We start from the raw sequence: 15435 nt of genomic DNA, 5'->3' as shown, positions 1-15435 counted from the left end.
AATGTGAGCCTTAACTCAAAACAACGCCAAAGACTTCCCTTTCTCCCTGATTGGGAACAGAGCTTATTTCTTTCTTTAAAAATATCTGGTCTTGATCACACATGCAAGTTCATCACTGTGACATCAAGTGGTGCCTTGTACGAATGAATAAGCAAACCATCACAGAGCAAATGGCACAAACAGATCTTTAATCTCGCTTGCTTTCAACTTAAACAAATCTCAAATACAAGAGAATTGGTTCGCACATTCAAATGGAATGTGCGCATCCCAGAAAGGAACAGAACCAAACCAACCTACAAACAAGGGCAGAGAGACGACTGGTTCAGAATACATGTGGCAATATATGAATTTCACAAATGGATTGCCTCAGGATCCAGTGGATCCACAATCAAATCTTCACTGTCCCACCCCTCTAATGCCCTGTTTCAGGTCCTACATGCTGGCTATTACTGGTATAAAGTATGAAAGTGTGGCTTTCATGCAATAAGAAATCTCCCCCAGGTTAGCCAAGCCTGGGGATACTGATGGCTAATTTTGTTATGTATAAATGCAACGCAAACAAATGAAATGTATTCTTCCATGTTGACTGGAGAGAGATTGTGGGTGGAGGGAGGTGGATATTCAGAGTGAGGTTCTTGGGCCTCCTCTTGGATATATGCAAAAGATAAAAAGCATGCTTTAAGAAAAATCCTTGTGGTGGTTAATCAATCCATCCATCAGCCAGCAGTAGCAACACTGATGTTTGAAATATGGTGGAGGGGATACCCCCCACCCTCTTTAAACAATGCCCATGCAGTAGGCTACTAGATGGCAGGTGTGCTATTTCTCCCATTGAAACTTAGCCATTTGCTCACATTTTATTACCTGTTCACTAGTTTTTATGTGACATCTGACGCTTTCCTCAGGTTCAATAGGATATTGGAAATCTTTTTTTGCTGCTACTGTAGTATAACCGATAAGTGCACATTACGAATGGCAATTTCCCTCCCTAGTTTATGTCGCAGCTTTTCCTTGTGTCCTGCCACAGGACCCATAATTAAGAAGCTGCAGAAGGGATGATTAAAGACCATAATAGATGAGGCAGTAATCATTCCAGTGATGGCTGTCCACACCATGAATTCACATGCTGCTGACTCAGAACAGAAGGCACTTTAATACCCTTGTAACTGGCTGATTGATTACCCATTTCATTGACAGACAAATGAATACATGCTAGCACATAAGAAAAAGAAGAAAGTAAGCCAGACACCCCACTTCTCTCCGGGGAGGTGGCAGTTCACAGACTAACTTGTGGGAGGTTCTTGTAAGGAGGATAAGGTCTATTTGTCTGAAGTCTCATATGGCTCACCATGCGTGGAAGCCCTGTTCAGAAGATATAGCTGCTCTGTAAGTAACAGAGCGATAGAGCCACACCAACTAGCCTAGCCCCTGACATGTTTTGTGACTAGCCTAGACTATGATATTGACATTTACAGCCCCTGTGTCAGCTAGGACTAAAAGGCAGGATGTTCCCCCACCCCAGTGAAACATTTAAGAGGTGGGTGGGGCAGGATGGGGTGGTTTGGGGAGAAAGACCTGTGGGCCAAATTGGGATGTGTGTGCATCAAGACAAAAGTAGCTAAGATCTTGAGGCTTAAAAAATATTATTAAATGCATCCCCTGTTGTTCTTATTGGCAGCCATTTAAGTGTGAAGAAGAATCAGTGTGGAGCAGCCATCTAAAGGCCACAAGGTGAGAGTGGGGAGAGTATGGAGCACCAGAGAAAAGCTGCTACTGAATAATAGCAATATATTACAGACTATAAAGAAAAACTACTGAGTTCAAGTTGTACTATTTCGCTTTGCCATTCAGTTTTGCAAATGGGGACATCTGTGTGCTTGAAGTGGTACTTAACAAGATAGTTAAATATCAATTTAGTTTAGCAGGATAGTAAAGCAGCAGAGTTTTCAACAGGAAAAAAATAAGCTTATCCGTTTTAACGTCTACTATTTTGTCTAATCTTAGGTCGGCCTTCCAAATCCAAAACATCTTTTTTCTAGTGTACCTGTACGATTAGCATAATCTCTATCTAATGCAAGCAGAGCATATCATATTACCTTGGGGCTCCCAATAGTGGCCACTGCCACAGATAGTTCCACACAGCATATTCAGGGATTGGATATTTACATGCAGTGGATCCAGTTCCCTCAGTCCAGCTCTGATGGAGCTTAGCCACACTCATCCTCTACTAAATCAACAATGGACGACAAGCATAACTGTGTTAACTAGTATACATCTCAGTTTTAGCATATTGGTGCAGCAGAGGAATAGGTATCACTTCTTGCCAGACTTCTTATTAGACACATGCCAGCAGTGAATTAGAAATGTCAGCAGATTCCAATAAGCAGAATGTGGTTATATGGAGGAAGGTGCAACTATAAGTAATTCTAAGTATGGAATTAACATGCATAATAGCAGTAACTAAATTGCAACCTAGCCTAAAATTAAATAAAACCCTGTGTTTTAAACTAATACAAATTACAGGCATGATCCACTCAAATGTAAACATTTTAATATCCAATTGCTTCAACTGAACGGTACTTCCTTACTGTAGTAAGTAGATGCCCAGTCTTCTCATTGAAATCAACAAAATATTTACTTTTGCATGTAAAACATTCCACTGTCTGAGAGAGTCACACTGCCACTGCCTCCTCCTACCACAGCTGTTTTTGCACAATTGGTTGACAAAGCAGTAGCAGGATGGATACTCCATTCCTTGCTCTGAGGAAGGGGTCCTTACTCAGAGTTATTCTTTGTGGGTGCCATTGTTGCTTTGCTGTGAAGGGAGACAAATTAATTTTCAAAGACGTTTTAATATTATTTTAAATATTAGATAGTAATTGCTGGCTGTTGCGGCAAAGCGGAGGTGGTGCAGGCACTCTCCAGACAGCCTAAATTTCTCTCAGACATTAAACTGTATTGGATTAATATGAACCTAACAGCCCTTCTCTGCTGTCTCCCCTAAAGACAACAAGCGGTTTACAGCACATTTGCCTCTAAATCTATGGATGTTACTTAGCTGTCATCAGGGCTACTACTTATCTCTCTTCTATATGAACTTGTCTAAATTTCAGTCATGCATTAAAAATATCAACCCTCGTGCTAGGAGTTTCACAAATTCAGATTGATTGTGTAATAGCTCATTATTACACAAATGACATAATGATTTAACTCACTTTAAAATGAGTTTTCATCAGAGTCAAAGAATCTGAACAGGGATTTGGGCATTCCCTGCATTTTGTAGCATTTTGTAGCATTCCCCCCAAATCATAAGTCATCAAAGTAGTTATTAAGTCTTCAAGCTCAGTCCATCCCTGATGTAGCTATATTGATTTTTGTGGCTTTGCAATCAATGGAAGTTATACCTGGAATGGATATGAACCATTATGTTTATCAGGAATCCAATGAATTGACTGATGACTAGGAGTGCTATACTGGAAAAATGATCATGTGTGGCTGTAGTTCATTACAGTAGCTCACAAAGGAGCATTTATATGAAAAGTCCAAGGTGTTACAAGGTCCCTCCCCCTTCCTTTCACCAATGTGCATGGTCCACAAAGCAGAGGAAAAACCAGCATCCTTTCAGATGTACATTTTACAAGAAACCAGAAAATATTCCAAGACAATAGAAAAGCAAATGTGGAATGAATTATGTGTCAAGAGGGAAGCTTGATCTTTCATCTTCCCAGAGAAATTCAAACAGGCAAAATTAAAGAATAGCAATGTTTACAATACACAGATGGCACAACAACGATAGCTGCGCTCTGAAGCGAACATGATTGAGGGCTGGATGAGTACATGTGCTTGTTTCTGTTACACATGTTGGCATGTAATGACGCAACACAACATTTATTTTTTGTTGTTGCAACAAATACATATGTGATTGTACCAGGAGACATTTGCTTTTTAATGGTATTTGGTTCTCATCAGATTCGGTAAATGGAATTTGAGGGGGGGGGGTTGAGAAAATGCAATACTGCTTTTTTCATTGAATGAGCAATTGCAACCTTTGCTTATTAAAAATATATCTGGAGTGAGATTTCAGCAATGTCAACATAGTCAACTAATTAAACAATTAATAAGTGATTTGGCATATAATTACCGGTAATCAACTGGACATTTTTTTAATAGTTTGGCAAGCTTCAACAGGCAGGAATGGTACTTTATCTGTCCACTGATCTCTGCCTGTTTTTGAGTTTTTGTATTTGACACTCTAGGTACTTTCATTCTAGGTGTTTTAATGCAGACTTGCCACTCTTCGTCTCATAAAAAGTTTTTGACACGATAGATGATAGTGGGATAATTTGCTGAAGTGTGGAAAGTTGTGGAGCTTACAGGAAGAGAACAAGTGGGCAATAAAAACCCTCTGAAAACACCCTCTGATTAGTCTTGTCAATGTTCTTGATTTTATTTATCATTGCCTTTATATCCTGTCTTTTCCAAAGGAGTACAGGGTGGCATGTGTGGCTTTCCCCATTTTATGCTTGCAACAAATCTGTGAGGTAGGTTAGGCTGAGAGAAGGCAACTGCCCCAAGGTCATTGCTGAATGGGAATTTGAACTCTTAATCGCTATCCTAAACTGGCTCTCCTAAATGTGCATCCAAAACAGCATTCCATCGGGGTCAGCAACCTTTTTCAGCCATGGGCCGGTCCACTGTCCCTCAGACCATGTGGTAGGCCGGACTATATTTTGAAAAAAAAAATGAACAAATACCTATGCCCCACAAATAACCCAGAGATGCATTTTAAATAAAAGGACACATTCTACTCATGTAAAAACACGCTGATTCCCAGACCGTCTGCGGGCCGGATTGAGAAGGCGATTGAGCCACATCCAGCCCACGGGCCTTAGGTTGCCTACCCCTGCCTGATGCCCAACAGAGGTTAAGGACTGTATCTCCCATCAGTAACAACAAGCAAGGCTGCATTTGCTGGGGTTGATAGATACGCTGTTGCTGTTGTTACTACATTTTATTACCTGCCCTTCACTCTAAGGTCCCAGGGTAGGTAACAACAATGAAAACTCAAGTTTAATATGAAAACACAATATTACACTATATCAGAACTATTTAAAACAACTTTGTACAAAACATAATGAGAGCATCAGGCTGGTGGAAGCTATTATAAGATAAAGGAAGTGGTACTGATTAAATTTGTCTGTAAAAAAAAAACACGAACATTTACTAAAACCTCCAGTCCATTATTTTGGAAAATGGTTTATAAATATGTGCAATAAAAAACATGAAATGTCAGCGGGGGTACCTGGAAGTAAAGCTGGTTATACAACTTTGAAGACGAATGCTTCAGAAATGGTCATCAACTAGTATCTTTTTCATGTTAAGAAGCAGAGAAGGATCAGAAGTTGAATGGCATCATTGCAATGCTCACATATCTATATATTGTGCACGTTCTTGTCAGTGCTAAATCACAAATTTCAAAATAGCTTTGTTGCCAGATGTTAGCGCCAACAAAATTACGGTACCCTTGCGGCATAAGGAGGAGATGCTTCAGTGCCTCATGCTAAGCTACTCCCCCATCCTCTCCATGTTGGGGTCCTTCCTTTATTTCTCTGTCCCTTTCTATAGTGATGCAAAGCAAACCAGACACAGCAATTCACATCTTGTAGTATGAGGTGATCCCATAGGATGAGGTAAGATTTAAAGTTCAACCTTATGCATGTCTACTCAGAAGACCCAATATCTAGTCTTGCCTTTCTTCAGACATTTTTTTATACTTGATCCAGTCACTGCAAGAAGAGATAATTAATGCGCTCAAAGAATTCTGCCTATTGCCTAAGTAAACACGTAAGTAAAGAGGTTGCCTTGACACTGGGCTAGGAAAGTCAATATCGATGGTACTATCAGATCAACGAGATGTTTAAAATGGACAGTAAAAACTCAGGTTTTCAGATAGAAAAATCCAGACTGGAGACAGAATTGCTGGAATCTTTCCAGAATGTACAATTTATTGCTAGAGTGGCATGCGAAAGACGGACAAGTGAAATGGGTTATGATTGACTGGGCTAAAGATGTGGGGCACAATATAATGTTGAAAGATTAGGAGGGGTTGTGGGGGAAAAGGTTAAAATTTACTGCATGTACTGTTTTGAAAGAAAACAGGATGAAAATGATGAATAGATGGTTTTTAGCTCCGGTAAAACTTGCTAAAATGTACCACCCATCAGATAATAAATGTTGGAAATGTAATGAGAAGGAAGGAACCTTTTATCATATGTGGTGGACGTGCCCCAAAATAAAGGACTTCTGGGAAAGGATTTATAAAGAAATGAAAAAGGTGTTAAAAGACACCTTCTTAAAGAAGCCAGAAGCCTTTCTTTTGGGAATTATGGGGGAGGAAATCCCCAAAAAGGACAATATTTTATTTTTGTATGCCATGACAGCAGCTAGACTACTTATTGCAAAGAACTGGAAGAATCAGGAGATACCAACAGTGGAAGAAAGGCAACTGAAAATGATAGACTTTATGGAACTTGCTGAGCTGACGGCAAGATTGTGCAACCAGAGGGAGGAAATGGTGCAGGAAGATTAGAAGAAATTTAAAGTTTATTTGAAAAAATATTGTAATGTTTGAAATTTTTGAAATTCTAGGGAAGTAACAAGAAGTTTCTGGTATAAAATAGGGTAATTGGGATTTTAATAAATGATTAAATGAAATTATATTGGATAATAAAATAACAGGTATTTGAATATGTTAATGAACTTATGATAAATTATGAAACTGCATAAAGAAGAATTGTAATGAAACCCAGGAAGGGGAGGTTGGGGGAAGTCACCCAAAGATGTTAAAGGGTAAATGAGAAGTTGATATAAGAATTGCTTTTTGTTTTGCTTTTTTGTTTTGTATTTGTGTTTTATGTTTTATGTTGCAAGTTTCATTTTACCACCACACTTTTTGCTTAAACAACAGAGGCTTTACCCAATACCAATCACTGCTTTCTCTGCTGTGCTTCGGAAGAAATGTGAAACATTGTTCCCATAAGCACTTCGGGCATTAGAGTAACAGGGTATGAATGTTTTAAATAAATAAATAAATTTAAAATGAGATCCAGAAATCGTGTCTTCATGACTCAAGAAATCTATATTCAGTTCTGTCAAAAGTCACTAATGTGGCACTTGTTCCTGTGAACTGAATTACAAAGTGCTTTATAATAGCAATTTAAGATAGCCGTGGAATGGCTCTATTGAACTTTGGGGCGGGCGGGTGCTGCCATAATCCTTTCCCCTGCTATTAAACTAATATGAGACCCAGTTATATTTTCTTTTTAAAATAAACCAAATCTTACCCTATTATTTGTACACCCATTTAGTGAGTGTCAGCATTACACACATTATTAGTAGTAAATGGCATCAGGTTTCAGTTCACACTGCACACCATTTTAGAGACACACACACACACACACACACACACACACACACAGAAACACTATAGAAAAGGAAGAAAGACTCCAATAGGTTTCTGTTAATAATAAAAGCAGTGGGAAAGCGCATTGGGTGGAATCCAGTTGGTTAAGCTCCGAGATCAAAATGCATATGTCAGCAAAATGAAGTCCTGCCAACCTAGCAGTTCGAAAACACGTCAAAGTGCAAGTAGATAAATAGGTACCACTCTGGCGGGAAGGTAAATGGCGTTTCCGTGCGCTGCTCTGGTTCACCAGAAGCAACTTAGTCATGCTGGTCACATAACCCGGAAGCTGTACGCCGGCTCCCTCGGCCAAAAAAGCGAGATGAGAGCCGCAACCCCAGAGTCGTCCGTGACTGGACCTAATGGGGTCCCTTTATCTTTACCTTTACAGCAAAATGAAGAGGAAAGCAATTTTTGGTGAACCTTCCTTTGTCTGCAGCCATCACCTCCCCCCAGCCTCCATTGCAACCATCTGATCCAAAGGGGTTGAGGCACCCTCTTGGTCAGATGGAAGGCAGGAAGCTTCAGGGAGGAGCCAAAATTTTGAGGTTTGCTATACACATGTTGCAAGTTATTTATTTCTGCAAATTTTGATATGCCTGTATACCCTGTATATGCCTGTAAGGGTTGTTGTTTTTATTAATTATTATTATTATTATTATTATTATTATTATTATTATTTATTAATCTTAGAACCTCAAGAAGTTTCATAGAGATGCTGTTGCTGACTTATCTCATTGACTTGAACCAACTCCACTCCTTCAGTAGAAAGAGCTTTTGAATAGTATGACATTCGTAGCCAGAGTTTGGAAAGGTTATCAACCATATTTGCAAATGATGGTGCAAAAAACAAGCAGCCTGATCCTACCTTTCTAACGATGTCCCAGCTATTCTGGCAAAACTGTTCATTTACTCATTTAACACCAGGAAAGATTAGCTTTTCTAGCAAAGGTTCACCATCTAAATATAGATCTATTTAGCTGTGTTTTTGCTGCAACCTGAATTAGTTTCCCCTGAGGAAGAACGTGGATGTTCAAAATGTACCGTAAAATCTGATAAGTAATTTGTAAATATATCTTCCCATACATATTGTCTTTCTCTTTTCTCCATTCTAATGCTGAAGAAACAACAGCCAAAGGGGGTTGGGATGACAGTGTGCAGGCCTGAAAAAATGGCAAGCATTTGGGCAGTCTAAGCTTCTGAGTGGAGAAGTTTTCAAAATTTCTAGCTTTGACCCAAATATGGAAAATATTCAGCACAGTCCTAGCATACTTTAAAATCTATAATAATTTCACAGTAGTAGTAACTTTCTGACATCTTTTAAAATACACACTTCAGGCAAAGGGGAAAAAAGCTAAAATGCAAATTAACCTTTGAATGTATTTTCACAGTACATTGTGGTAACAATTCTGGTATAATGAAATAAAAAGACCAAAAAAAAAAAAAAAGGAAATTAGAAAAAGAATACCAATGCCTATAAACTGAAAGGTTTGGGGGAACAGACTTTTGACATATGTATATAAACTTTACTTTATTGCTTTAAGCTACCAGAATACTGGATTAGAAGCAGTATCTGTCTGGCCTTGTAAAACTTTTAATACTTGCATACATTCTTTTACAACAATGTACATAGTGTAGAGTGCACTGTTAGAGCAGAGGGTCAGAGATCTGCGTTGGAGGTCTGGAAGATTTCAGGGTGCTTAATGCTCAGAAGTAGCTCATTGGGTGAAGGCAGACCTGCTACACAAACTTCCCAGCAGGTGGCTCAGCACCATGCACAAGCAATGGCAGAAGTGCCGGGTTGGGTCTGCTGCCAAGTTTGCACCACACAGACCTCCCTGCTGCCTCACCCCTCTCTCTCCTGGTAAGCAACAAGGTTCCTACAGGAAGGCTAAAGTAGTGGCTCTGTACCGCCCAGCAAACTGCTTTTGTTAATGCTGTACTCTCCACTTAGCCATTATATTAACTTGTGATCCTAAGAATTATTTGCTGAGAAGGATACATCAAAAGCTACGTCAATACAGCTTCACTAAAAATTATTTCATGGTTGTAGGGCTATTGGAAAAGTCCACAGGCACACCAGCAAAGTTGTTTAAGAAAAGCTACAATCCATAAGACAGTCAAACTATACTACTTGGAAGAACTACTTGGAATGGATTTGACCCACTGGACTGCCAGCTAGAAAATAAATTGCTTAGAATGATTAAGATGTGATTCCTACTGGCTCACTACAAAATCGCAGCCTACTGTTCTGTGAACTCAAGTAATTCATGTGCCTGCAAATGTTAGAGCTGAAGTAAAGTGTTAAAAAGAGGGAATTGCTATGTGTACCCCAATTTTCCTAGCTGGTGAAAAATTTCAGGGCTTTCAGAGGTTTCCTGGGTTTGGTTGCTTTTGGAATGAGGTCACTGGAGATGTGCTCTCATTTTTTTATATTTGCATTTATTGAACAACAGAGCAAAACTGAGGAAAGTTAGCATGAGCCACAGCTTAGCTAGCTCACAATTGGGATGTGCTTTAGGCTCACTTAGTTGGTAGGAACTAAAAAATTATATGGTGTGTGTCAGAGTCCCCAAAAATTCCTGGAGAGAGCATGCCACAAATGGGGTGCCATCACGGAAAAGGTGCTTTCTCCACCTGCTACATACCTAGCCTTACCTCAGAAAACAGGAGCATCCAGAGGAGGGCTTCAGATAATGACCATTTGGGCATATTTACAAAGGAGCTGATAGTCCTTGAGATACCGACTCCCATGATTTCAAAACTGTCGGTCAGTTTGCAACTCAAAAAAGCACAAAATACATAGACAACTTCTGTATCCCTATTTACAACTACCAAAGTGATGGCAGTGAAAGGTGAAAAGATACAAAGGAGCGTGTATTGGGATGCTGCAGTGCTGCTTTCTTGACTCAGTATGCCAGGAGGCTGGGAAGGAAGAACAATCCCCAATGACTTTCCACCAGATAGATTTCTGACAGCACATCTTACAGAAATGTCTCTTTCTGCAAACATTTACTCTTAGGTATGTTCTGGCTGGGCTGATGGGGCCTCTAGTGTAAAATATTTGGCAGACACCAGGTTGGCAAAGGCTGTTTTAGGCAAGACAGCTTGAGAGTACACCTTTTTTTTTTTATTATTATTGTGTCCTAGCTTCCATTTTACTGATAAAGCCCCAGCTGGAGATCTAGATCAGAAGACTCAAATCATGACTCATGATTTGGCCGCCAGCAGTTTCAAGGTACTGAAATCCAGAACTTTGATTGTGATTATTCTACTTTGCTCATGGGGAAAAAATACAATTTAGAAAAGGAAGTACCGGTAAGTTATTCCTGAAAAACTACATGCAGAATGCATACTTATTTAAAATTATACTCTTCTTCATAAATAGAGAGAGAGAGAGAAATGGGGATAACCCCCCCACCAAGGAATAAGAATGGTAAACTTTAGCTTAACTGTCTGCATCCTCCCGTCACACCTGCCAATCAAATGGACTGTCCACTGATTCTAGTGCTGGTAAATACAAGAAATGAAGATTGTTCTGTGTCCATGACAAGTTGACAGGAAAATACTTCCAAAGAAATCTCAGAGCACTCGTGGCTTTAGCTATGCCTGAGCTAAGCAGTTTCACACAGCAGGATAATAGATTCCCATCTTCACTAAAGCAACTGTTCTTGCAAACCTTCTCAGCTTGGGCAATTGCCTGAGCATTAACCATATGTTAGCAAGGAACAATCTTAGATGCTACAAACTCAATGACATTCTTCTAGAACAAATTGCAGGAGAAATATCACTGGCTAAACCCTGCAAGAGAAAAACCAACAGAAGGCTGTGCACACCCTATTGCACTCACAGCTTTGCAAGGACATACCCATAGTTCTTCAAAGTTACCACATTAACAAAATACCACCCAATATGCTCACTTCCAACAGCCTCCTGAATTACTGCCATTGAATCATGGCAATATTTAACACAAAACAAGAGGGTAACTTCAAAAACATATTCTCCAAAACTTAGGACTCAAAATCAAAATGTAAAATGTAACATACATACAAATGCCCCCTTCTGCAGCTTTGTTTCAAATTATATGCACCCTAAAACTAATGCTTTGGAAGGCAACTTTCAATTAGTTCCCGGAGCCAATTTGTCTACTGTCTCCTCCCTCTCACTCCTATTGTGTAATTATGGGCATTCCCAATAAAGTCTCATCTCTTAACATGCTTCCAGCAGCAAAGCAGTATCAATCAACTCTTGTTTCTTTATGTTAAGCATTCATTAAGATCCCAAATAAAACCTATGTTATTTTAAAAAATCACTTTCTCTTGGAGTTGCAAATCTCTGTGGCTTCCAGTGCAGGTTCAAAACCCTAGTGGAAGCTTCACATTAATTACAACAACAACAACAACAGTTCTAAAAGGAAGTTACTTGTAAATCCGTACTCACTGATAAGTAATCAATGACTGGTTGGTGATTTGCACACATTGGTGTATCTTTTCAATATCACCAGAAAAGAATCAAGCTAACATGCATTTCAGAACTCTGTGCAAGTTGAATTTAAGTCTGAAAGTTACACTAATGGAGGTGGGGTGGACACTCAAGTATATTTTTCCAGTTTTGTCATCTAAAGCTGCAAGCCTAACCATGTCTACTCAGAAGCAAGTCCCACTGAATTCAGTGGGGCTTACTCCAAGGTAAGTCCAGAGAAGAAGAAAATTGTTTACCATTGATATACTTCATAGGCAAAGAGGTTTACGTGACCTTTTTAATGACATCCTTTCAAAATTTATTGGCCAAGATTCTCGGTTACAGCAGCTGATTCTCTGATCTCATTTTCTTTCAGAAAATCTATTCAAATTTTGAAAACATATGGAAATGCAAATACGCCTTTCCCTTTCTGTTCTTTGTAAACAGGAGATAAGTTGGCAGCCATCAACTCAGCTATAAAAGCACTTCAATCAAAAGCCCATTTAAGATGCAAACTTTTATCTCTTGGTGAGTTGCTTTTTCCATCTCAAGCCTCCATTTGAATTTAACTCCTGTGTCATTTGGCAATGCACATACAGTTTAGCCACCAGATCAGCAGCCTGAATTGACAGAGACTTTCTTACTGACAGGGTATTTCCAAGATCTACTCGGTAAATCAAAACAGAGCCTCAGATAATTAGCAAATTGCAATGCAAGGCTCCAAAGAGAATTGGATGGTCTATCAAAGAGCATCTGAGGGATTCATTACTGGCTGAGCAGGGCAGAACCTAAAATTATAACTTCTTTAAAAGTGTAGACAGCTGAGTAAGAAGTCCTGGCACATCTCAGCACAAAACTATCTGTGGTCCTGCTACTTCTCTCTCTACTTCTTTGACCCTTCCTTCTCAGTTACACCTGCAGTTGGCAGGCACTCTTGCTCAGGTAGATTACACCTGAAAACCCAACTGTTTAGTGAGTAATGTTGTTTTCAATGACAGTACACTTAGAGCCCAGAATAGAAAGCTTCTTCAAATCCACTGCTGGAGAAACCTTGCAGGAAAGCAAAACTTAATCATAAAGGGATATGGGTAATTCTCTCAGACATGCCTAGGTGTAGGCACACTGCTTTTTACCATCTCTGTGGACTTAGAAGTTTACAAGGTACTTAATAGCCAACATAGCAGGAGGTTGTCATTTTCTTGTTTATAAGCACCAGGAAATTGAAAGCCATGCACTGACAGCAAGACGTCGGAAGAGGTCTTTACTCAAACAGATCCTACTCTGCACACAGTATTAACTTTCAATCTGTGTGCAATGTGACTGTGAGACAGAGTGCCATCCCTTAAGATCTGATTTACTGCACATGCTATGTATACTGGCTGCAGCACATGCTGCACCTGACTCAGGAATAAATGTTCTCCATAGATCCCAAACTGTGATGCCCAAAATTGAAAACTCAAAACCTTTCGTTGATTTGAAGCCACACACTGGAAGATTCCTATATTTCTGGAACTTTAAAATATTTCCCCTGCCATCCCGATGCCATTCCAGGCTCATGCCATTCACAAATACAAACAGAAAGACTCCACACGGTTATGTTTCAATTGTAAAACTCCCACTGCAATAAAACTGTTCCAGGCTTTGGCATTCTATTTTCCAGCTCAGATCTCATAACATCAGAAACCCACGTTCTCCATTCCCATTTCTTTAGCTTTATTTTCACTGGAACACATGCAAAATTGCTACAGCTATACTGGAACAGTTTTGCTTCATCACAAAAGCGTTTGGGTCATTGCAGAGCTCGCAGTTTCTCTGTTACCAGCTAAGGAGATGAATGAACTGGACTAATCAGGAAATGACCCAGAATCAAAGACGTGTGTGTGTGTGTGTGTGTGTGTGTGAGAGAGAGAGAGAGAGAGAGAGAGAGAGAGAGAGAGAGAGAGAGAGGAAACATGAAACAAAAACCTACCCTGGAATCAGTTCAAGAAAAGGTGCTCCCTGAACTTACAAGCATGAGAGAAGCCGGAATGAAAATCATGCTTAAAAAATGCACCTTAACTGCTTCTCAAACACATTCCAAAGTCAGAGATCTATGCACTCACCTGGTGCTGAGAACCAGAACAGGGAAAAGGGACAGCAAGTAACCAGGCAGGATGAATCTCATATTGTAAGTGTGTCTGTTGCGTTCTCTGGGGCTCGCTGCCGCTCTCCCTCCCTTCTTTATTCCGCCGTCTCTCCCAGTGCTTCTGATTCCCAAAGTCCTTCCTCTGCAAAGAGCCTGCTCCCGCGTGTGACGGTCTGTAGATCTGGAAAAAGCAGACAGACCAACACACTGACTAATGAAGGCAGCTTAGAGTGGGGTTTGAGCTTCAGGAGTGATGTCACAGGCAATGGAGCTGCTGCTGCAAGCCTCCTGCCTGATAGCTTGCGATTATTCAACACAGCGACTCTATTGATGTCCTGAAGGATTTGTTATTACTAGCGGTTTAAGTGGCAACTAGGGAGGGAAGTGAGAGCACCGTGGATGCTACTTAGCTCCCAGGCTAGGAGTGCACATCACTTTTGCCTTAAAAACGAGATCAAAGGGAAAGCACACAGACGCAAAAATCTGTCTGTTGTTAGAATTAAAGTTGCATCACTCAACAGGATTTGCAATGTAGATCACAGGTCAGGTTTCTTTAAATTAACAGACAAGTTTCAAATTAACCTCATGCACTGTGCATAAGACGGCTGTACTCTGCTCAGTTAGAAATGGAAGTTATTGTGCCAATCAGAAGTGCAGATCTTGGCAGTATGGGAGTTGGCACCAAAAAAGAATGAAGTAAAAATGTAAACCAAAAGATATATTGAAATGTTTGTGCCACTCTAAAGACCCTGAGATGCCACCTAGTCCTGAGGCACCTATTTGAGGGACAATTCAAATTTCTGCTTTCTGCGTTTGTGTGTCTTATGCTTTCTCTCGCTATATGTCGTTTAATTAAGAAAAAAGCCCAACAGTTGGCACATTTCATTAAGGTGTGTGTGTGTGTGTGTGTGTGTGTGTGTGTTCTGAAAGAGGTTAAATTATTTACATGATGGTCCTCATCTTTTACTGGCAAACTGTTTTTGACAGAAGTGTAAAAGTCCTGAATGCCCTTCACTCCCAAGACACATAAATAAAACTCCACTCTTTGATAGGCAATAGATTCCCAGATTTTAAGGTATGACAGAAATGCAGAATTTAAAGCATAATGCAGTTACATGAAATGAGAACAGCTTGTTCTGGAAAGTGAAGACGGTTACATGGGTCATAAGAAAGGAGAGTTCGGTTGCCTGAATACATAATTGCTCATGCAGAACGCATCAGAAAGATTTAAAATGGTTTGATACATCACACAGTGGCAATACATTACAGACAAAAGCTTCCCAGATTCAACCTATGCTTCTTTCTTTTCACCCTCTGGCAGATTAGGAAAGGAAATATTTGGCAACCATCAGCTATAAACATGCTAACTAGAAGCTAATTTAGTTTA

General features: G+C 39.8%; 1 protein-coding gene across 3 annotated transcripts in view; it reads right to left on the bottom strand.

Annotated features, from left to right (window-relative positions):
- LUZP2 (leucine zipper protein 2) overlaps positions 1 to 14440 on the bottom strand; it is a 292217-nt gene extending 277777 nt beyond the window's left edge. Inside the window, exon 1 of one of the 3 annotated variants that reach the window (XM_033151006.1) lies at positions 14026 to 14440. In XM_033151006.1, the coding sequence (XP_033006897.1) occupies positions 14026 to 14087 (62 nt within the window). In that variant the 5' untranslated portion in view covers positions 14088 to 14440. The remainder of the gene's footprint in view (positions 1 to 14025) is intronic. The other 2 variants (XM_033151009.1, XM_033151011.1) reach the window with 2 other exon arrangements.
- Positions 14441 to 15435: the final 995 nt, after the last annotated feature.

The sequence above is a fragment of the Lacerta agilis genome, chromosome 1, assembly GCF_009819535.1.
Source record: "Lacerta agilis isolate rLacAgi1 chromosome 1, rLacAgi1.pri, whole genome shotgun sequence".
NCBI classification, from domain to species: Eukaryota; Metazoa; Chordata; class Lepidosauria; order Squamata; family Lacertidae; genus Lacerta; species Lacerta agilis.
Note: the sequence above shows the minus strand (reverse complement) of the source record. Positions and strands in the feature narration are given on the sequence as shown.